This window comes from Capricornis sumatraensis, chromosome 15 (genome assembly GCF_032405125.1).
Source record: "Capricornis sumatraensis isolate serow.1 chromosome 15, serow.2, whole genome shotgun sequence".
Taxonomy (NCBI): Eukaryota; Metazoa; Chordata; class Mammalia; order Artiodactyla; family Bovidae; genus Capricornis; species Capricornis sumatraensis.
The window spans coordinates 24090308-24114133 of NC_091083.1; the positions used below are offsets into that span (position 1 = coordinate 24090308).

General features: G+C 36.9%; 1 protein-coding gene across 1 annotated transcript in view; it reads left to right on the plus strand.

Annotated features, from left to right (window-relative positions):
* The window catches only part of MALRD1 (MAM and LDL receptor class A domain containing 1), a 590849-nt gene that overhangs the window by 423104 nt on the left and 143919 nt on the right, over positions 1-23826 (plus strand). Inside the window, exon 32 of the mRNA XM_068987706.1 lies at positions 10189-10346. Within this exon, the coding sequence (XP_068843807.1) occupies positions 10189-10346 (158 nt within the window). The remainder of the gene's footprint in view (positions 1-10188; positions 10347-23826) is intronic.

Genomic DNA, 23826 nt, shown 5'->3' on the forward strand with positions numbered 1-23826 from the left:
TCCATCCTGAAGAATTTTAATAGGCTGATCAAGGTCACATACCTAATAAGCGGAAAAGTCAGAATTTGAATCAAGACATCTAGCACCTGCAGGCTTAACTAGTATACAGTCCAGCCCAGGTTCTGCTCCTTATTTGTTTATTAAAATAATATAATAATATTGTAAAGATTATAAAGATAAATATAAAGATAAATTTTAATAAAGATAAATATTCTTCTGTTCTTATTTGCTTCCTGTACCCTTTCAGGCAATAGATCAAATCATTTCTTACTATATATCACTTACCTAAAGAAAAGGGTTTATAATTTAATTAGCTTCCTTTGTAATCTTAATTTGGCAAATGAAACCATGTCACAGAAATACTATTAAACCAATACATGTTTCCAAAGGCATTTTGATAGGAAAAAGCACTAAAGACATAATTCAGGGTTCTTCTTTGAGGAATAAGAAACTCTGAGTCCTTTGAAATTCCTAGACTTATAGGAAGTACCAGCCAGTTCCATTTATATATCATCTTCATGTGATTGAGACATTTTTGCTGCTGAGCATATTAGAAACTTCAAAAGAAGTCACATCTACCCTATGTCAGCATGTCACAACTAGAAGCTTCATTTTTATATCAGAGCACCAGATCCTGAGGGGGAAAGTTTATAGCACTCAATTTGGTAATAGAGAGTAGTGCTGAAATGAGACATTCTGCTGGAAAGTGGAGTTTTAAAAAATAGGTAATAATGACTCTCAAGAGAATAATGCCTAAAGAATAAACTGTTGGAGAAGGTGAAAATGAAGAAATGTCAAAAATATTCAGTGCATAGCTCTTCAGGAAGTGATGCAGTGACAGTGTCTATTAAATACTGTGAGCAGATTTCACTTGACTTGAGAGGCGCCATATCTGTGGTTGCCATTTTGACACCTTTGAGGAAACTTTTGTTGTCTCTCTGAGTATGTTTCTATTTCACAGCCTTTAAAACTTGCAGATGCAAATAGCTAGCACCTTGAACATCTGGTGTGGGGAGGGAATGAAAGTACATAAAGAGATTGAGGGCATTTCAACTGTTAGTCCTATGCACCCTTCTATTTTAGAGTGAGAGACAGGTAGAAATTATAGAGGATATGGAGCCAAAGTAAGTCTGACTTTGAGGAAGGGAGAATTTGCTATCTTGAAAGAGAGACATATTGCATTTTAAAAAGAAAGAAAAAAAAAACCATTAGCCTATTTTATGAACAAGAAAAAAAAGATGAAAATTGCCTACAATTTAAAGCAGGGAGTGAATTCAGAACACTTGAAGTGAGAAATTGTCTTTTATGATTTGACCCTAGTGCAAATGAGTATCATTCTGCTGAGGGCACTGGAGCTTTAAAAATGCAGCTTTCTTTTAAAAGTATTAGCTGTCTATTTTAAAGAGACATGTCAAATATATTACCTTATGGCATAATAACTCAATGAAACATTTTCAAAAACTCAAAATTGTAGCTAATAACATCTACAAGACAAATTAGAATCTTTACTTTCTGCAGACATCAAAGTTTAAAAAGAATGTTCATGAAGCATGGTGATGGATTCTGAATATGGCTAGTGTATTTTGGCCTCTAATGTCAAGAAACATTAATGATTTGAACAAAATATACTTTGATGATGAATTTGCCCTATTTGACACTAAGGCAGTTTTTGAAAACATGTGCGACTCTTTAAAGTTTTTAAGGTAAAGAATTTAACATTAATGAGAAATTTCTGTCCAGTTTTTATTTTAGCTAGTTAAGATGTGAAATATAAAAGCTATACCCTTAGAATTTTAATAATTTGTAATCATTAGTCTGGTACAAGCAAAATTGAAATGTTAAACTGAAAAGGTACAGAAATATCAGGAGGCATAGCATCTGAGGAGAGGTAAAATTCAGATAATATTTAATGAATGCCCATGTTCTACAGTATTACATGTAGTAATGTTTTAGATTTTACAAACTTAATTGGATCCATTCTGATCTATTATATCAGAATTAAGTAGCTTGTTAAACGCCCAGTAGAAAGTTATGAAATAGTTCAAAATCAAATTAATGAACAAAACAGTCCCCTTCTATGGAAATCTGTCCCATGAATGAATGCTTGATCATGCCACACAGTTACATTTAAATAATGCTGGTTTAATGATTTACTGTTAAATTCTAACTATGTTGTGGTAATTGGAACTTTGCAGCTTTATTTTCTGCTTTAACAAGTTCTGAACTTTGTGAAGGAGGCTGGATTGACCTCCCCAAGGATTTTTCCAGATATAAATAGGTAGCTCTCAATGAAGCAACTGAAAGTTTATAAATGTATGAAAGCATGTCTAGTCTGAGCTTGCTAGATAAAGAACAAGTCTATTTCTGAAAGTATAATTCAATGTAACGTTTTATAATTTTGTGATAGAGTACCTAGTTTTCAGAGAATTTATACATTTCTATTAATAATTTTAAGAGGCTTAGCAACTTTTTACCTTTATGATTCTCCGGTGGGGTTGGGGGAGGGGGTGGAACATAGCATTGCAACAAGTCTATTTCACTTGCAAAGTCAAACTTAGATATGCTTGAGTTCCAGAATTGAAAATCCCCAAAGACCAAATTTGCAATGGTGGCTTCTAAATTGCTATGCACAGTTTTGCAATCTTAAATTTTTTAATGGATAAAATTATACATTTATAGGTACAAATACATCACACAGGAATTGACTTTCTCATTTGGTAAGACCAAAATTGAATATGCAAATCAGAAGAGGCTAGGTGGGGTGTGCTCTGAAAGCTCACCCAGAGTCCCCTAACTAATAATTGGAATTGCTACCTTTGATGTTGAGCCTTATGTGACATTGTTTGTCTTGTATTGAAATAATATATACTGCAGTGGAATGCTGGATTATCATCATTCCCAGTGAATTAGTTTTTTTTTTTTTTTACACTGAGTTCCATGATATAACCCTAAAATACAAACAGCAGATTGTCCTACATTCTTTTCAGTCATATTGTATCTTTGATAAACTGCTTTTCAGTAGTTGCTGTAAGAAAAAGTTAAGTCCTGGGAAAATAAATGTGGAATGAGGAGTGAAGGTGATTTTGTTCAATCTGATTTCAAGGTTTGAGAATGTGTGCAGTGCCCAGTGGAAGCACACTCTGATAGAACGTTAATTGTGGCTATTTAAGAATGAAATGAATTTTTTCAGTTGTATGTTTTAGTTTTCAAATGCCTGTAATATTGTTAGATACCAATAAATACTAAGTTGTTTGCACTGAATTACTTAATAAACAAAATTGAGATGTAACTTCCCACTTGAGGTGCCATGAGAAGAGATATTGAGACACTAAGGAAGCTGTAGAAGCAAGTAGGCAAAGACCAAGAATGGAGAACTTGGTTAGAATGAACTCAGGTTTCTGGGCAAGCTTTAAACTTACATTTTAAACTACATACTATATGATTAAAACTATTCAAGAGAAACATCTGAATTAGTGAAGTTTCAGTGTATTTTTGTAGTTAGAAGAATAATTTACTACAATACCAGTTTTAAATGAGAGTTCCCAACTTTGTAAAACAGATTAAATTCATGTCAATGAACACAAATACTTTTTGCCCCACTGCCCTAAATATTTAATCTTCAGCATCATGTTAGCATTAAACATGGAAAGAAATATATTTGATGTCTGAGTTAAACATAATTTGCTTTCGTGAGATCGAAGTTCATCAATCTCATTATGTATGTCATACTATTTAAGAGCTAAAGTATGAAATGTGGAATCATTTTATAAAAAGATCGCATGCTTGTGCTCAGTTGCTCAGTTGTGTCTGAGTCTGTGTGACCCCATGGATTGTAGCCCGCCAAGCATCTCTGTCCACAGGGCTTCTTCAGTCAAGAATACTGGAGTGGGTTGCCATGCTTTCCTCCAGGGGATCTTCCCAACCCAGGGATTGAACCTAGGTCTCCTGCATTGAAGGTGGATTCTTTACCATCTGAACCACCAGGGAAGCCCATATTGTTAAATTAGGTTTGCAAATATTTTGTTGAGGATGTTTGCATCTATGTTCATTGGTGATCTTGGCCTATAATTTTCTTTTTTTGTGGTGTCTTTGCCTGGCTTTTGTACCAGGATTATGGTGGCCTCATGGAATGAGATTGGGAATGTTCCTTCCTCTGCAATTTTTTTTTTTTTAATAGTTTCAGAAGGACCCGTGTTAACACTTCTCTAAATGTTTGATCAAGTTTGCCTGTGAAGCCATCTGGTCCTGGAATTTCATTTGTTGGGAGTTTTAAAATCAGTTTCTATTTCAGTACTTGCAATTGACCTTTTAATATCTTCTGTTTCTTCCTGGTTCAGTCTTAGGAGATTGTACCTTTCAAAGAATTTGTCCATTTTATCGGTATGTAGACTGAACGACTTCGCTTTCAATTTTAACTGTCATGCATTGGAGAAGGAAATGGCAACCCACTCCAATGTTCTTGCCTGGAGAATCCCAGGGATGGGGGAGCCTGGTGGGCTGCCGTCTATGGGGTTGCACAGAGTCAGACATGACAGAAGCAACTTAGCAGCAGCAGCAGCAGCAGGTGCTTAATAGTAGTGTTTTATGGGTGTTTATTTTAGCAGTGTCCACTGTAATTTATAATTTGTCCTTTTTCATTTCTAATTTTACTGACTTGAGCTCTCTCCCATGTTTTATTGAAAAAGCTTTATCAAATTTATTTTTTTCAAAGAACCAGCTTTTAGTTTCATTCATCTTTTCTATTGTTTTCTTCATCTGTTTTTCATTTATTTCTGATCGGATCTTTAAGATTTCTTTCCTTCTACTAGCTGTAGATTTTGCTCTCTTTTCTCCAGTTGCTTTAGGTGTAAGGCTGGGTTGTTTGAGATCTTTCTTTCTCCAGAGGTTAGACTATTACTATGAAACTCCCTGTTAGAACTGCTCCTGCTGCATCCCACAGGTTTTGGATCATCGTGCTTCTGTTTTCATTTGTCTCCAGGTATTTTATTTCCTCTTTATTTTTCTCAGCGATCCACTGGTTGTTTAATAGCACATTGTTTAGCTTCCACATGTTTTTGTGTTTTTTTTAACAGCTTTTCTTTCCCCCTTGAGTTTTAATCTCAGTGTTGTGAGAAAATATGCTTGATATGATTTCAATTGTCCTGAATTTAAGAATTTTTAAATTTTAAATTTGCTCGCTTTGTGACCCAGTGTGTGAAATGTTCCCAGTCCTGGGAAATGTTCCATGGGTCTTGAAAATATGTAGTCTCCTGCTGTCAGATGAAATGTTCTATAAATATCAAGTCTCTCTGCTTATAATGGGTGTGTTAAGGCCTGTGTTTCCTCTTGATTTTCTGTCCAGATGATCTGACCATTGATGAAACTGGGGTTTAAGGTCCCCCACTGTTCCTGTGTTACTGAGTTTCTCCTTTAATGCATATTAACATGTGCCTTGTATACTGAGGTTCTCCTATGTTGGGGGCATAAATATTTACAATAGTTATACCTTCTTAGACTGATCCCTTGATCATTATGTAGTGTCCTTTTTTGTCTCTTATAAGTCCTTAAAGTTTGTTTTGTCTTAGTATTCCTACTGCAGCTTTCTTCTGAATTCCATATGCATGGAATATGTTTATCCATCCTCTCGCTTTCAGTCTGTTTGTATCCCTAGATCTGGAGTGGGAGGTCTCTTATAGACAGCATACATACAGGCCTTGCTTTTTTATCCATTATCCAGTGTATGACCTTTGCTTAAAGCATTTAAACATTTAACCTGTTTACATTTAAGGTAAGTGTTTGTATGTTTCTATCACCATTTTCTTAATTGTTTTGGGTGTTAGGGAAGTTTTCAGCTATTAATAATCTTTAATTCCTTTATCATTTTTATCACCTCCTTTTTGAACTTGGTGCCTAGCAGACTGGAAAGGCCTATATCATCATTTCTTCTTTCAGGGGATTTTTCCTGTCTCAGTTCAGTTCAGTTCAGTCACTCAGTCGTGTCCGACTCCTTGCGACCCCATGAATCACAGCACGCCAGGCCTCCCTGTCTATCACCAACTCCCAGAGTTCACTCAGACTCACGTCCATCGAGTCCGTGATGTCATCCAGCCATCTCATCCTGGGTCGTCCCCTTCTCCTCCTGCCCCCAATCCCTCCCAGCATCAGGGTCTTTTCCAATGAGTCAACTCTTTGCATGAGGTAGCCAAAGAACTGGAGTTTCAGCTTTAGCATCATTCCTTCCAAAGAAATCCCAGGGCTGATCTCCTTCAGAATGGACTGGTTGGGTCTCCTTGCAATCCAAGGGACTCTCAAGAGTCTTCTCCAACACCACAGTTCAAAAGCATCAATTCTTCGGCACTCAGCCTTCTTCACAGTCAAACTCTCACATCCATCCATGACCACTGGAAAAACCATAGCCTTGCCTATTTAGTTGGAAATAGTTCCTTCACTTTTACTTTTCTCAAATTTCTCTGTCTCTGTAAATTCAGGAGAAACAGTTAACCACTGTGGTCCTGAAGGGCTGTTTTCATGTGCGACCATCCCTGTGCAGACTGTGTGAGTCTAATATTTTGGGTGCAAGCACTGTTTGCAAGTCATAACAGGCATACATCCAAAGGGTGTGCTGGCTGTCACCCTTTTGATAGGAGGTGTGGCTGGTGTTGTGGTGACAAAAGCCTTGTCTGGAAGTTGTGTCGGACCTCTTTGATGTGTGGCTGTCACAGACCTGTCAGGGATGGGGTCTGCTTCCCAGTTGTTTGAGTAGAGGCCCTGGGGGTCAGGTTTGATAAGGGCCTGTTGCTCATGTGTGTGTTCTGTCCCCAGGAAGGTGAGCACGATTGCAAGTGAGCCCTGTGTGCTCACAGAGAGCCTGTGCACTGAGTGACCATGCAGGGGTCCTCAGTTCTACCCAGAAACAGCCCAAATGCTGCATCCCTTTCTCCATTTTGTTTATACAAGACGTAATGCCAGGCTGGTGCTAGGGCCTGAGGTGTGACTATGGGGATTGAGGTGGTTGTGCTGCCTCTTAGAAACTGGGCTGGCTATATGGCAGGACTCTCCCAGGACCTATCTGCTCAGATCCAGCTCCAAGCTGTGGTGTGAGGTAGGCGGAACTGGAATACTCCATTTGGAAAGGGATCCCAGCATGCTTCACCCTAGGGGCTGTCTGCAGAGTACATGGGATTCTGTGATACAGCCCACCACCCAGTGTGTTCACCAACAAAGTGGCTGCTGCTGGCCCCACCCCCATGGTGGGAACACTGATAATGGGCTTACATACCAGCCACAGCCACACCACGTGCTCACTCACAAAGCCTGCAACCAGAGTTGCTCCCTGCTGAGAGCATGCCTACAGTGAGACTCCTATGACAGAGCCAAGCCACCTCTTGCATGAGCTAACAATGGCAGCCCAGACAGCATTAATTTACCTTATTTGGAACTCGATCAAGTCTATTTCTTTACATCCACTATGTTTTCAGTAAAGTCTTAACTATATAAAAGAGTAATTATTTAAGCTAATTATAAGTCATCAAGGGTGTAAAGTGTAATAAGATGAGGGAAAGCTTCGATGTTCTTATTTAATCAAAATAGAATAGAGTTAAAGAATGCATGTTCTTAATGAATAAGTCACAGTTCTTAGTAGGTTTGACAGATGAAGTGTAGGTATACCTTGGTTGTGTATGCCACATATATGTCTTCATTTTCCAAATAAGAATACAAGCGAGTGACATCCTTGCAATGAAATGTGAAAGAAAACTTTCATTTTGGGATTAAAATCTTGTGTACAATTTTCCTAATCCAGTACTTGCTAGCACATAAAATAAATTTCATAGAACATTGAAGATAAAAGACCATTCACAGATGTAATAGGGAAACATTTCGAATTATTTCCAGTACCACTCTTTTCTAAACAAACACTTTATTTACTTCTTTGGCTGCATCAGGTCTTAGTCGTGGCATGCAGAATCTTAGTTCCCTGACGAGGGATCAAACCCAGTCCCCTGGCTGGGAAGCCCATTTCTTAACCACTGGACCATCAGGGAATCCCCACCACTCTTTTGTATTGAGGAGAATCTTGCTGCAATAACTCATACTTCATGTTTTTTGGTTATTTTTCTTGGATAAGATTTTTTTCTTTATTTTGCCAGACATTAAAGGGTCCTTAATGAAGAGAAATACTTTCAGAAAGGAATAGGTTTTTTTAATATATACAAGTGACTTTCAGTTTCTCATCTGACATGTAAGTCATTTGGAAGTCATTATTACTATCCTCCTAACAAGATAAAAAGCTGAATAAACTAAAAATCAACAGTGCTTTTAGATCTGTTAGAGAATTGATGTCAAAGACAAACCACTGCCTCCAAATTGGGGACAAATAGGAGAAACAGAATCATAACTTCCTGGAGCAGAAGCTCAAGAGCAGAAACCTCTGCAGGAATCAGAACTGGGGGAGGAAGTTCCAATTCCTAACTGACGAAGTGCTCTAGGCTCAATGTGCACTGGGCTTCCCAGGTATTCAGTGGAAAAGAATCTGCCTACCAATGTAGGAGACGCAGTTTCAATTTCTGGGCCAGGAAAATCCCTTGGAGCAGGAGATAACAACCCACTCCAGTATTCTTGCCTAGGAAATCCCATGGACAGAGGAGCCTCGTGGGGTACAGTCCACAGAGTTGCAAAAGAGTTGGAGATGACTTAGCAACTAAACAACAACAATGTGCACCCATTTGAGAGATTAAAAAATCCTGGGGGAGATTCAGTGTTAGAGGTCCTCACACTTGTTTACGTTTTAACTTCAGGAGCCCTACCATTTCTCACAGTAAAGATCAGAGAAAAAGCTGGTGGAGGAGAAAAGTCGCCATTTATCCAGAACAGTCTGTTCTCTCTAACAAGACTTGCCCTCAATAGAGAACACGAATCAGTATTACCTATTACAGTAGCTAAAATCCAAGTCACTGATAACCCCAAATGCAGATAACAATAAGAAATGGGAACTCTCATTCATTGCTGGTGGGACTGCCAACTTTGGAAAATAGATTGTCCATTTCATACAAAAGTAAACCTAGTCTTACTGTAAGATCCAGCTGTTGTGTACCTTGGTGTACTTACAAATGAGAACTTCTGTCCACACAACACTTACACACTAATGCTTATAAAAACTTTATTCACATTTGCTAAAGCTGAGAAGAAACCAGGATGTCCTTCATAGGTGAATAGATACAGAAACTGTGGTGCATGCATATAAGGAAATGTTATCCAGTGATGATAATAAATGAGCTAGCAAGTCACAAATGGAAACAGAAAACCCTTAAATGGTACATATTGCTAACTGAAAGAAGCTAATCTAAAAAGACTATGTACTGTATGACTCCAACTATATCACATTCTGGAAAAGGCATACTGTTAACTCACAATTTATTATTTACACACGTATTTCTCACTAAAAATACTGAGAAATCCACAAGAAAAAATACTTGTAACTAAAGAATATTTTAATAGACTTCATTTAGAACTGTAAAGAAATAATTAACCTGAGGAAGTATTTATATATATATATATAAATGCATTTCATTCTTCCCTAGTAAAAGCCACAGAGGGAGTAGTAACTGTGATGCATTTTGATGATGTCTGCAGAAAAAGAAAATCCAATTGTGTTTAAATTGAGAGATCGTTCACATACTAATGTAGTTGAGAAGTTATCTATTGTTCAGAAAAATAACAAGGTAAATTTCAGAATTACATTTCACTTTGCAGTTCCTGCCTGCCATTCACTGCTACTTTGGTCAGTGTGAGAATTGGAACAACCAAAAAGAACATACAGTATCAATCAGTCCCAACACCCTCCATACCTGTTCTACATGCAGCATACGAAATATTTTATTTGCTTGAAACTGACAGACAAGTTTGAGCAATTTAGAAGAAAAGGAATATACTTTCAGAGTCAATGAAATATTTGATCATCTTTATGCGAAAGTCACATACCAAGGTGAATTTGTGAATTACATAATCATGGTGACACTCTTTTTAATGTTGGTTTAAAGAAGTCAATATTGTTGATATATAATTGACAGAAAGTGAGTTGTGTTTAATTTTCTCTGTGCATGCCTGTGTGTGTTTGGGGAAAACTGAGATTCACACACGATTTAAATCTATTCTACATCATGCTACAAAATGAATCATTTCACTAAATAAAAATTGTTTATCTGTTTCAAGGTAGTGGTCAACACTTCCTGTTTGTCAACTCATCTGGCCCCAAAGAAGGATACACTGCAAGAATCACCACGTCCCAATACTTCCCAGCAAGCCTCGGAACGTGTGCTGTTCGGTTCTGGTTCTATGTGGTTGATCCCAGGAGCACAGGAGTCTTAAAGGTACAAAGAGAAGACAGAGATTTGTCTTTCACTGACATATTCAGAGCACGGGTTTAAACATTTCCCTCTTTTTTTGATAGCCAGACAACACCAATCCTGATCTATTAATTTCTCATTTCTTTCTGGGGCAATGGGACTTTGGCAAGCAGTTCTATCATTCATCTTAATCTCATTCAAGATTATCTCATTCATGGCTGCCACCTGAACTCAATTATGGTGCATGCTATTTAAAAGATTATCTACAGATGAAAGGTTATGGGCACATTCTACATGTATCTTCTAATAACAACTTAGATAGGAACAATAAAGAAATGTGACAAGAGGGATAGTAATGGAGAGGATTCTCTTCCCCAAAGTAAAAGCAAAGCACACTGAAGATTATATTATCAGCTCACACTGAAAACAGTGTGCCTGCTTTATTTTTAACTAGTTGAATATAAGAATCTACACCAAATGCTAATGTCTTTAAATAAACAAGTTGCTGCATCTATACTTCTTATAGGAAAGATCAATAAATGAAATTTTCACTTGTTAGGAGCCAATTTTGAAATCTTAATTTCTAATGAAAAGATTGTGTATCAGAACACAACATGTAGTAATATTGCCTTGAAATTATGCAGTCATTTGTTGTTGGGATAAATATACAATTTGGAATTTTTTGTCATTATCTCAAACATTGTCCCTTGTAAATAATAACAGCTATTATTAAGTGATTCCTATCTTTCTGGCTATTTATTTTAACTTTATATGTGTTAGTAGTTTTAATTCTCACATTGACCTAAAGAGGTAGTGTTTAGCTTTCCCAAAATTTTCAGTAAAGGAACTGAACTCAAAGTGGCTTAATAACTTTTCCATGATTACACAATTGACCAGAAATCTGATTTCAAAAATCTGACATCCTTGTCAGATTTCAAAAATCTGACCACATCTTTGCTCATATTTCCTGCATTACTCAGAGACATCTAAGGAGAAATATGAAGGAAAGAGAGAAATAATAAAAACCCTTATCAATTCTAGCCATTGCTGGGAAAGCAAGCTCTTATCAAGTAAAAATGAAAGCATGCCAGAAAGTGGAATATCTGTTTTCCTCAAGAGAAACCAGTAAAAACAACAAAGAAAGATATTCATTTTTAACGGTTTAGATACATGCGACTATTTTGTACATCATTAAAAAATTTTGGATTTTTTTTTGTTTTTACATGTAGTATGTAAATATTCCGCAGATTAGCCTTTTGCTTATGCTAAATTTCATCCTTAACACTGATCTTAAAAAGACTCTATAATATGTTGTTTTCACTGATATTTTAAAACATAGATACTGCAATTGAAGAGGACAGTAGTCAGTGGCTATTTGTTTCACACAGAAGGAAATATGAAATGGAAACCTTTCAACAGAATGCACAAAGATTTCAGCCACTTTCTAACAAAATGTTGCTTTCTCGATTCAAAACTAACATTTGTACATCTTTAGCTATTCACCAGCTGATCAGTCAGTGCTACAGGCTGACTGTTTATGTCTCCCCAAATTCACGTGTTAAATCCTAACTATGACAGTCAGCTAGTTGAGTTACCTAGTTAAACAGCCCACTGTTTTTAGCCATGCTTCTGCAAACAGTCTTTGAAATGAAAATGCTGGTCTCAAGTCATGATTTCTGATAGCTTGCTTAAAATAGTGATTACAGTTTTTTCTAACTGGAAGGCAGCCATTCAGTGTACTATTGTTTTATACTCTCAGCTGTCTTCAGAGAGGTCTACTGGAAAGAATAGTGGAGGGGAATCGCAATAAGGCTGACATGCAGGTTTTGTAGAGAAAGTGCCCTCCTCAACACCAGATTGTCTTGGTAGGTTTGACGGTCCCCATGGCTTTTTACCGCCTCCACAGGGGACCCAAGCGGAACCAATTATAGTCACTTCCAGGATTTGATGCGATGTTTACCAGAGGCTTTCTCTGTCTTGTGTGTTGCAAGTCACTGGCTAGAAGTAGGCTAAATGTGGGGCTCTTGGAGACCATCTTTCCCGATATGGGGAGAGAGATTGTCTGAGAAAGAAGCTAGCACACAAAGGAATTCGAGACCTAAAGAAGGAAGACAGAACTGTTTCTGTTTAAATCCCGGAGCCTGCTTTACCTGAGTCAGTAAAGTTCCTTTGTTACTTGCTATTGGAAAATTCCTGTTACAGAAACCCAGGGAAAAATTGTTTTTGTAATGTATCCTCATGTCTCTGAAGGATCACAGTAACAGTGGCAGTCTGTTTCTCAACTGTTGCTTTTAATCTTGAGTTAGTCCCAGTCTGAAAAACTCCCTGAGTATACCATATTTTTATATTATGTGAACAAATCAGTGAAGTGGAAACCTATTCTTTCCACTCTTTTAAAGTGAGACTTTTCAGCTGCATGCTATTCTTTCACGGGCAACTGTTTTTCCTTTTTCTAACCTCTAATTTAAGTATAACAGTGCCATTTTATAAAATTTCCTTGGCAGGGATATTTCAGCTGGTGTGTTGCCTTAGAAAGAATCATCTGTACTTACAGTATTGACAAGACTGATGGACAGCTAGCTTCTTACAAAGGGTCTGAAAACCCACCTTTGTGAATATATTGTCTAAAGTAACCAAAATAATATTATCTAGATTTATGGTGAGGAAGAACTTCTTTTTAATATTAAAAAAGTTAAGACTATAATAAATGATAATATGCACTGAGCCATGATGTGCATAAGTAGATATTCAGTGCTATCAGCATGCAATTATAAAGAGCATTTTGGAAATTAAAAGCTTTATCATTTTTATATTATTTACCAAAATATTCCACATCTATAAATATAAGGAAATAAAGATACATATGCATCATGTTTTATTTATAAGTGTCTTCATCTCACTGTTGTTTATAAAAAGGAATATTTGAAACCACCTGAATGTCAAATATTAAGAATTGGTAAAATATAGTACATTCACTCTTACAGTGAAATACTGTGGAGAAGTTAATTCTGTAAATGAATAATTTATAATAAAGAGAAGCATTTGTGATTCACTAATAACCAAAGTAACCAAATTAACAAATATGTATTTGAGAATATAATATAAAAATATATCTAATTTCACATATTTTAACATGGGACTATCTATTCCTTAATCTATATAAATAAGTATATATGTGTGTGTATATATATATGTGAAAAAATATATGGAAGGATATACACTAAAATGAAAAGAGTAATTATCTTTAGACGGTGAGATGAAAAGATTGTTTTCATTACTTTGATTTATTTTATAATTTTTCTATGTTAAGCATATGATGCCTTTCTAGTAAGAAAAATATATACAAGGGTCTTTCTAAAGGATCTTCACCTTTGAAAATATTGAAAGATGCAGCCGAGGGATATCCATAAACAGGTCACTTCTTGAGTTAATAAAGAGAAAATGTGACTCTGGAGCACTTGGTAGATTATAAACCATCTCTTAGATTGATAACATAAATTCTTTCAAAAGGATATGTCAAAGAAAATATCTAAAGTGAAGTTCCACACTAAAGTGTCTATGAGGCCCTAAAAATAACCTGGTATTCCTAAAAGAGATCAAATAGCTGATTGTGTAGAATGGTTTCTTGTCAGCACAAATCTGAAATTGTATTGAATGTTATGTATCTCTTGCCTCTCTGTGCTCTGTTCTGTATCTCAGAGAACAACATTTCCCAGACTCCTTTGCTGCTGCATTCCTGAATAAGTTTGACCAAAGGAAGGTACTGAGCAAAAATCAGGGCAGGAAGAGGAGACAAGCCTTCCTCCTCTTTCTCTCTTCTCTTTTTCTGTATATTTATATCTATATTTCTCTAGCTGAGTTTGTACTGTATCTCATCTGTGACTCAGTTCCCCCAGAAGGCCTTGCCTCCCTGATTCAACTCCCACCAAGGATATTGACATATGCAATCTTCTTCAAGCAACTCAGCTTCTCTACTCCCTCCCTTTGACTTTAGGTTTCAGAGGAGAAACTTCTTCCTGCACATGCTAATCTATAGGTTGCCTCATAATTTCCCTGGTGACTTCTCATCTCTTCCATAAACTTAGTACCTATTACCTATATTAAAGTTCCTCTATTTGAAATATATTAGTTTCTGTTTCCTAACTCCACCCTGTCTCGGTACCTACCTCAAAGAAAACACAAATCTTTCAAAGACGTTAACTGATAAAACAGTGAAAAACTGTGAATGAGAACCAATTCAAATTTATCATCCTTACATTAACTTCTTAAAAACTTACTGTCTAGTAGAGGAAGACAGAAAACAAATTGAAAAAAAAACCCACTAATATGAAAACTTCTGTTTGTGATATAATACTATGGACCAAATTAAACTGTTTCCTATAATAAATAATTACTCACAGTCTGCTGAGAAAGTTATTTTATATTGAATAATAAGACAGTCTCTCTGAGAAATATGAGCTCTGAATTTGGACTTGAAAAACTAGAAAGATCCATTTTTGTCAATAACTGTAGTAAGAATGTTCTAGGTAGAAGAAATAAGCTAAAGGGAAAAGCTCAAAAGTAGAAGGTATTTGAAGGCCACTGTAGTGGAACAAAATAACCAAGAGAAAGAGAGAAATGATCAGAGATAGGTAGGAACCAGCTCTTTCAAGGCCTTGCAGGGATGATAAGGAGATTAGATTTCATCTAAGAATCATTGGAGAGTCTTAGTCAGCTTGAACTACTGTAACAAATTACCTGAAGTGTGTGGATCAAATAAGAGAAGTTTCTTTCTCACAGCTCTGGAAGCTCAGAAGTTCAGGATCAAGTTCAGTTCAGTTCAGTTGCTCAGTTGTGTCCGACTCTTTGCGACTCCATGAATCACAGCACACCAGGCCTCCCTGTCCATCACCAACTCCTGGAGTTCACTTAAACTCACGTCCATCGAGTCAATGATGCCATCCAGCCATTTCATCCTCTGTCGTCCCCTTCTTCTGCCCCCAATCCCTCCCAGCATCAGGGTCTTTTCCAATGAGTCAACTCTTCGCATGAGGTGGCCAAAGAACTGGAGTTTCAGCTTTAGCATCATTCCTTCCAAAGAAATCCCAGGGCTGATCTCCTTCAGAATGGGCTGGTTGGATCTCCTTGCAGTCCAAGGGACTCTCAAGAGTTCTCCAACACCACAGTTCAAAAGCATCAATTCTTGGGTGCTCAGCCTTCTTCACAGTCCAACTCTCACATCCATACATGACCTCAGGAAAAACCATAGCCTTTCAAGGAATGGGCCAATTTGGTTCCTCTTGTGGACCTGCTTCCTGGTTTGTAGATAACTGGCTCTCACTGTGTGCTCAACTGATGGATAGAAATCATCTTTTTTGGGTCTGTTCTTAAAAGGAGACTAATCTAATCCACAGGACCCCACGCTCATGAGCTAATTAGCTTCCAAAGACCCCAACCTCTCCAAATCAAAACATTGAGAATTTGGGCTTCAACTTATGAATCTGAGGGGATATATTCAGCCCATAGCCGAGAGTATTAAACTGAGGGATAATAACATCTTCTTTGAAAATTTAGAAGATATGCTGTGTGGAAAAGGGACAGGACCTGGGGGTAAGAGGAGGAAATCAGAAGTGGATGTGAAACAGGAAGGCAAGTTAGATGATTTCCAGGGGTCCCCAGCTGATTTAAAGTTGGGTGTATGAATAAACTGGAAAACAATTGCTACAAATAATGAACAAGCCTGAGCTCTTCATTGGCATATTAAGATTATCTTCTAAATAAAACACACTTTAATTTTATTAGTATATTAGTGAAGGGCAGCACATAAAGTTAGTTTAATCAAAATGTTATACAGTTGATGAGATCAAGGTGAAATTCAATTATATGTCCCTATTACTTTTTTAGGATAAAAAGCCAAATAATTCACATCTATTCATCCTACAAAGTAGAAAGCTGCATGATGAAAGAAATGTTTTATAGAGACTAGAAAGCCTGATACTAAATGTATAATATTCAGGATAGTGAATGAATAATATTCAGAATAATAAGATGTCTATTCAGGCTTCAGTATCCTCTGATTCACAGGCTCATGATTTATGGAGCAATGCTAATACATACTTTATTTTCTAGGTCAGTTTCTTTCTTTCAATTACCTACCTACATATAAAATTAAAAGCACTCTTTAAAATGGTGCTGGTCGTTTTCTGATACATATTGCCAAAAAAGTCCTAAGTGAAACCAAATTAATTTCCCATGAGATTATTTAGTTTCAGTAGTCCAGCTCCTAGCTTCTGACTTGTCCTGATATTTAATGCTAGCTCAGGTGAATTATTTAATATCTATGAAAAGAGGTAAAGTTTGGCACAGGACAAGAGAATTTCCCTACAAATACCTAATAGCCCTTTATTCCTCTAGACTCATTTTTTAAAGACACAAAAAGGAAGTGAACTTTTGTAATTAATACTATTCAAAATACTCTTTGTAATTTATAGAAGCATTTCTTTGTTCAAGGGAGAAAAATGAACTATTCCCTAAAACTTCTTTCAGTGATAACAGATGAGTTAATATATCTAAAGGGGTTTCCCAGAAGCTTATTGTTCATATATCAGAACAGTTAGCCTATGAGGTTGAGGTGAGTTTTATTTTAAAGTTGAGTTTTAGGCAGCCCAGTGGATAAGGTGAAACTTTGCCTTGTAGTACAGGGTATGGGTTCAATCCATGTTTGAGGAGCTAAGATTTCACATCCCTCATCACCAAGTAACCAAAAAGCAGAACCAACAGAAGAAATATTGTACTGAATTTGATAAAGACTTTAAAAATTGTCCACATCAAAAAACAAATCTTAAACATAATAAAGTTGAGTTTTAGAGCTAAATGATTTCTGCAAAATGTATGGAATTCAACATGTAAATCTTCTGTTCAGGAAGCCATTATTGCCATGTCCTTATGGTTGTAAATTTTGCTGTGTTTTCTTTTAATGTGATATTTAGAAAAATAGTAAGAGCAGTGGGAAAAAAAATGAGAATAATGTAAGATGGTTACTATATGCTATACACTGAAGTCCTTTACATTGATCTAATCCTCCAGACCACCTGACCTGCCTCTTGAGAAACCTCTATGCAGGTCAGGAAGCAACAGTTAGAACTGGACATGGAATAACAGACTGGTTCCAAATAGGAAAAGGAGTAGGTCAAGGCTGTATATTGTCAACCTGCTTATTTAACTTATATGCAGAGTACATCATGAGAAACGCTGGGCTGGAAGAAGCACAAGCTGGAATCCAGATTGCCAGGAGAAATATCAATAACCTCAGATATGCAGATGACACCACCCTTATGGCAGAAAGTGAAGAAGAACTAAACAGCCTCTTGATGAAAGTGAAAGAGGAGAGTGAAAAAGTTGGCTTAAAGCTCAACATTCAGAAAACGAAGATCATGGCATCTGGTCCCATCACTTCATGGGAAATAGATGGGGAAACAGCAGAAGCAGTGTCAGACTTTGTTTTTTGGGGCTCCCAAATCACTGCAGATGGTTATTGCAGCCATGAAATTAAAAGACACTTACTCCTTGGAAGGAAAGTTATGACCAACCTAGATAGTATATTCAAAAGCAGAGACATTACTTTGCCAACAAAGGTCCCTCTAGTTAAGGCTATGGTTTTTCCAGTGGTTATGTATGGATGTGAGAGTTGAACTGTGAAGAAAGCTGAGAGCCAAAGAATTGATGCTTTTGAACTGTGGTGTTGGAGAAGACTCTTGAGAGTCCCTTGGGCTGCAAGGAGATCCAACCAGTCCATCCTAAAGAAGATCAGTCTTGGGTATTCTTTGGAAGGACTGATGTTGAAGCTAAAACTCCAATACTTTGTCCACCTGATGTAAAGAACTGATTCATTGGAAAAGACCCTGATGTTGGGAGGGATTGAGGGCAGGAGGAGAAGGGGACGACAGAGGATGAGATGGCTGGATGGCATCACGGACTCGATGGACGTGAGTCTGAGTGAACTCCGGGAGTTGGTGATGGACAGGGAGGCCTGGCGTGCTGCGATTCACTGGGTCGCAAAGAGTCGGACACGACTGAGCGACAGAACTGAACTGAACTGAATCTTCAACCATCCAGTGAGGAATATAATGACATTATCTACACTTTAACAGTTGAGTAAAATGAGATAGAAAAAGCTTCAGGAATTTGTTCAAGGTCACAGTACTATTTAAGAGATGGCAGGCCATGATGTTCCCATACCCACTGGCTCCAGCCTATGCTTTTAGTTAATATGCTTTACTGCCTCCCAGAACTAGATGGGTTTTTATAACATATTTTATTTTCCATACTTTATTGCTCAAAATCATCTTTTATTCTCTCCAATAATTATTGAAATCTGGTCTTTAAAAGATACTTTGCCTGTTTTATATTCTGCGTATTGTGGTTTTCAATATAAATTTGATTTGAATTACTAATATAATTTGACAAAGGTAAAAGAGGAGTGTGAAAAAGCTGGCTTAAAACTCAACATTCTAAAGATGAAAATCATGGCATCTGATCCCATCACTTCATGGCAAATAGATGGGGAAAAAGTGAAACAGTGATAAATTTTATTTTCTTGGGCTCCAAAATCACTGTAGATGGTGACTGCAGCCATGAAATTAAAAGATACTTGCTCCTTCGAAGAAAAGCTATGACCAACCTAGACAGTATATTAAAAAGCGAAGATGTCATTTTGCCATAAAAGGTCTGTATAGTTAAAGCTGTGGTTTTCCCAGTAGTCATGTACAAATGTGAGTGTCGAACCATGAAGAAGGCTGAGGACCAAAGAACTGATGCTTTCGAACTATGGTATTGGAGAAGACTCCTGAGAGTTCCTTGGATAGCAAAGAGGTCAAACCAGTCTATACTAAAGGAAATCAACCCTGAATATTCATTAGGACTGATGCAGAAACTGAAGCTCCAGTACTTTGGCCACCTGATGTGAAGAGCTAGCCAACTCATTGGAAAAGACCCTGATGCTGGGAAAGATTGAGGAGAAGGGAGAGATAGAGGATGAGACCATTGGATGGCATCACTGACTCAATGGACATGAGTGTAAGCAAACTCCAGAAATAGTGAAGGTCAAGGAAGCCTGGTGTACCACAGTTCATGGGGTCACAAAGTGTTGGACATGACTTAATGACTGAACAACAACAACCAGTGTAACAGAAAAAAAAAAAAAAACACCAAAAAAAAAAAAATTGGTGTAACAGTTATTTAAATCATTCTCCTAAACATGGCACACTCAATGTATAGTGTGTGTTTGGTGTTGGGGGCAGGGGATGCTATCAGGATTCCTTTTTTCTATAATTACCCCTGTGACATAACATTTAATCCTTTTGTTCTGTTGCTTTTGAAGGTTAACTTTTGAATGAGCTGTTCAAGGACAAGAGCCATCAAGACTACATCCTTTTTGTCAAACTTTTCAAAGCGCTTTCTGGTCAGTTTCAGAGTCCTCTTGGGTTTGTTATCTGATCTATATCTGTCCTATTAGAAGAACTGGCCCTTTCAGGGGCCCCCATCTCTCAAACAATGCAAGAGGAAATTCTTTATATTCCCTATGTTGCTTCCAGACTTCCAAACTTCAGAATAAGACATTTAGGGAATTTCCTGGAAGTCCAGTGGATAGCACTTTGTGCTCTCACTGTCAAGGGCCTGGGTTCAATCCCTGGTAAGGGAACTAAGATCTTTCAAGCCATGTGGCCAAAAAAGAGAAAAGAGTCTCACTTAAATTCAGCCATTTCTTAAATGCAAAATGACCTTGGGCCCTCTAGGGGTGATGCAGAGCACAATGAATTTTGAGGGCTAGGTATTTTGAGGTATTTAGAAAGGACATCTAATACACCAATTGGCAACTACCCTTATCACCATATATAATAATATGATCAGAAATAATTGAATTATGAATTAATAAAATATTATATATAAACAGTTCCTAGTAATAAAGGAAAATGCATTTTAGATTTAAGTTAGGTAAGTAAGTAAAGTCACTCACCCATGTCTGACTCTTTGCAACCCCCATGAATGGTAGCCAACCAGGCTCCTCTGTCCATGGGATTTTCCAGGCAAGAGTACTGGAGTGGGCTGCCATTTCCTTCTCCAGGGGATCTTCCCAACCCAGAGATTGAACCAGGGTCTCCAGCTTTGCAAGCAGACACTATAGCATCTGAGCCACCAAGGAAGCCCATTTGAGATTATATTCACACAAATCAGGACACTAGATTACCACTTAGTTCAATAAAGTCATAACTTACAAATTGATAAGTATTGACTTGCCCCAAGTCTCTGATTTTTACCATGTGATGTTACGACAGAGGCAAGGACCTGGCCCATTTCTTAATTATCACTAGTGCTATAGAAATTCTTCCAGTGATATGTTGAGCAAAAGGAGAAATGATAAAAATGTTAAGTTTCAGGAAGGACAAAATATATTCAAAAAGTTTAATATATACTTATATTTATAGAACTGTCCATTCAAAATTAAATAGGTTATAGTTTGTATGGCACATGCTTAAGGCAATTTACACATCAGATTGTCTGCTTAGTCCTTTTCTTTATTATTAATGCTTAATTTTAAAGTGCATTTTTATGATATTATGTTATTATAAAAGTTGCTGAGAGGCATTATCATTATTTGGTCTATAATTTTATTATTTTATTAAACACATTTTAACTGTCCCAGGGTAACAATTTTGCTCTCATTCCTGTTACATGCTGAACCTCATAGTCTTTATATCTATAAGTGGTGGTACACTGCTTATCAATGGCAGCTTTAGAGAATAACCTCAGAGAATGTTGAATAGAGGAAACAATGATACACGCAAATATCCCCACGCATTAAAAAGTAGGAAATCTGTGTAGATGAGCAGACTTAGCAAATTACTGCCCTCTAAACAGACTTATCAAACTCTAGATAATACCCTTCATTTGAGCATTTCATACTATTTTAGCAAAAACATAGTTAGTCATGTACTAAGGCAGTAATTCTCAATGTGTACACATGCTGGTGGTCAGTCATTTGTAAAATGGGACACAGGTAATGCGCAAGAACAGTAGTTAAAATGAACCCAAGTATTTTCCAGTGATTTCTTCCCTTTTTGAGTATAGCTTCAAGATTCTCCCTGTATCAGTGTCCTATATTTCTTCTGACAGGTCTTACTGAATAGAAGACAAGAAAGGTAAGGCTGTCCCTGGTGTGCCAGGCATTTTGCTGAGCAGTTCGTGTGACACTGAGGATGCTGTGATGGGGAGTGTGTCCATAGGAGAATGTGTCCAGCAGAATGTTTCATCCAACGTGTTGTGTAGTGAGAATCATGGGCTTATGTTAACAGCTTAGCAAAGGTGGGTGCACAGACCTTGATGGCAGAGATACTTCAATAGTGCAGACGGAGGAAACAGTGCTGACACGTGCTGTTATCTTTTATTGTATATAATAGGAAAATAAATCTCAGGATGGGAAAAACCTTGCTGTTAGTTTCTATTAAAGTATAAATTAGCAGGCTGAGAAGGCACTCTGTGAAATGCAAAGGTTGACACTCAGGAGAAGGAGCTAATCGAATATGACCTTCAAATTAGACTTTCCCTTTAGAAAATAATAAAAGCAGGAGAAGAAAAGTGACCTCAAGTTGAAGAGTTATGCTGCTAAAAATTAAAATCAAGCCACAGTTTTAGGATAGAGACATGGGAATTTGCAAAAGAAGATATTTCTTACACCTGCCTAAAAGCAAGCTAGGTGCAAAGTCACCTTGAAAAAGAACCAAAAGTCAGCTCTGCTTTAAAGTCTGGGTCCCAAGCTGAATATTACTTCTTAAAAAGAGAAAAACACTTAATATATTCATAGTTAAAGCAATTTTTTTTCCATTTTTATTTTGTGAAATCCATCAATCTATTTTCCTGATAGATTTTGGCTTTAACACTTTGTTTAGGAAGCCTTTTCCTGTCATAAGTAGCAAAATATTCTCACTAGTTTGTTATCACATAATTTTGATTTTCAGATCTAACTGATTAATACAGTTGTAATTGATTTTGTGTATATGTGGTGAGAAGTTAGAAACTCATGATATTCTTTCCAGGTACAAAGCTGGTTATTCCAACACTGTTGATTCAATACTATGCCATCTCTTTGTTGATTAGACATGCTTTCGTTATCATTGTTAAGTTTATGTATACCTTTATAAATTTTCTATAGATGTGTAAGAGAATGATTGCTCCTTAGTTGAAACAAAGATAGATAGATACACAGAGATGATAGAAACACAGAGATAAATCATGATCCTCTACAGCCTTACTCACTGTTATTGACTTAATTTGACAATTTAGGAAAAAGACATTTTTCCTTCAGTATAAAGTCTCAGTTTGGTTTCCTGTTTTTATTGCTCTCAGCTTCTATATTTCAAAGCCATGTGGTGGAATGTATGAAGATTCAAGACAGTTATATGTGCTGGAGTAATTATAATGTTTATCAATTTTAAATATCAACCCTTTATACTTTCCTGAAATCTTATTTTGTTTGTTTATAATACGGACATCCTTACCACTTTAAAAATAAATACTTTAACATCTTATTCATCCCAACAATGGAAACCGTGAGAGACTTTATTTTGGGGGCTCCAAAATCACTGCAGATGGTGACTGCAACCATGAAGTTAAAAGACAATTGCTTCTTGGAAGAAAAGCTTTGACAAACCTAGACAACATATTAAAAAGCAGAGACATTACTTTGCCAACAAAGGTTTGTCTAATCAAAGCTATGGTTTTTCCAGTAGTCATGTATGGATGTGAGAGTTGGGCTGTAAAGAAAGCTGAGTGCTGAAGAATTGATGCTTTTGAACTGTGGTATTGGAGAAGACTCTTGAGAGTCCCTTGGACTTCAAGGAGATCCAAACAGTCCATCCTAAAGGAAATCAGTCCTGAATATTCATTGGAAGGACTGATGCTGAAGCTGAAACTCCAATACTTTGGTCACCGATGTGAAGAACTGACTCATTTGAAAAGACCTTGATGCTGGGAAAGATACAAGGCAGGAGGAGAAAGGGATAACAAAGGATGAGATGGTTGGATGGCATCACTGACTCAATGCACATGAGTTTGAGCAAGCTCTGGGAGTTTGCGATGGGTGGGGAAGCCTAGTGTGCTGCAGTCCCTGGGGTCACAAAGAGTTGGACACAACTGAATGACTGGATTGAACTGAACATCAGTTATAAACAGCTTATGGATGGATTTTTTTCTCTGTAATCTAAGACTTTATAAATCAGTGCAGTTCTTTCACATCTACACAAACCATTTTTTGTGTACATTTTCTATTTGTCTTTTGGTTTATGTGTTTCATTATTTACCCTGTTAGCTCTGTCATCATTTAGACTGATTGTACTTCCTTTACTTCTTCTTATTCCCTGTGTTTCTACTTTCTAATTGCTATATTTTTCTGTAAAGTGGACACTTAATTTTTAGTAAATCTCTATAAAATATTTATCCATTTTTGATGAAAATTAATTGCATACTTTAA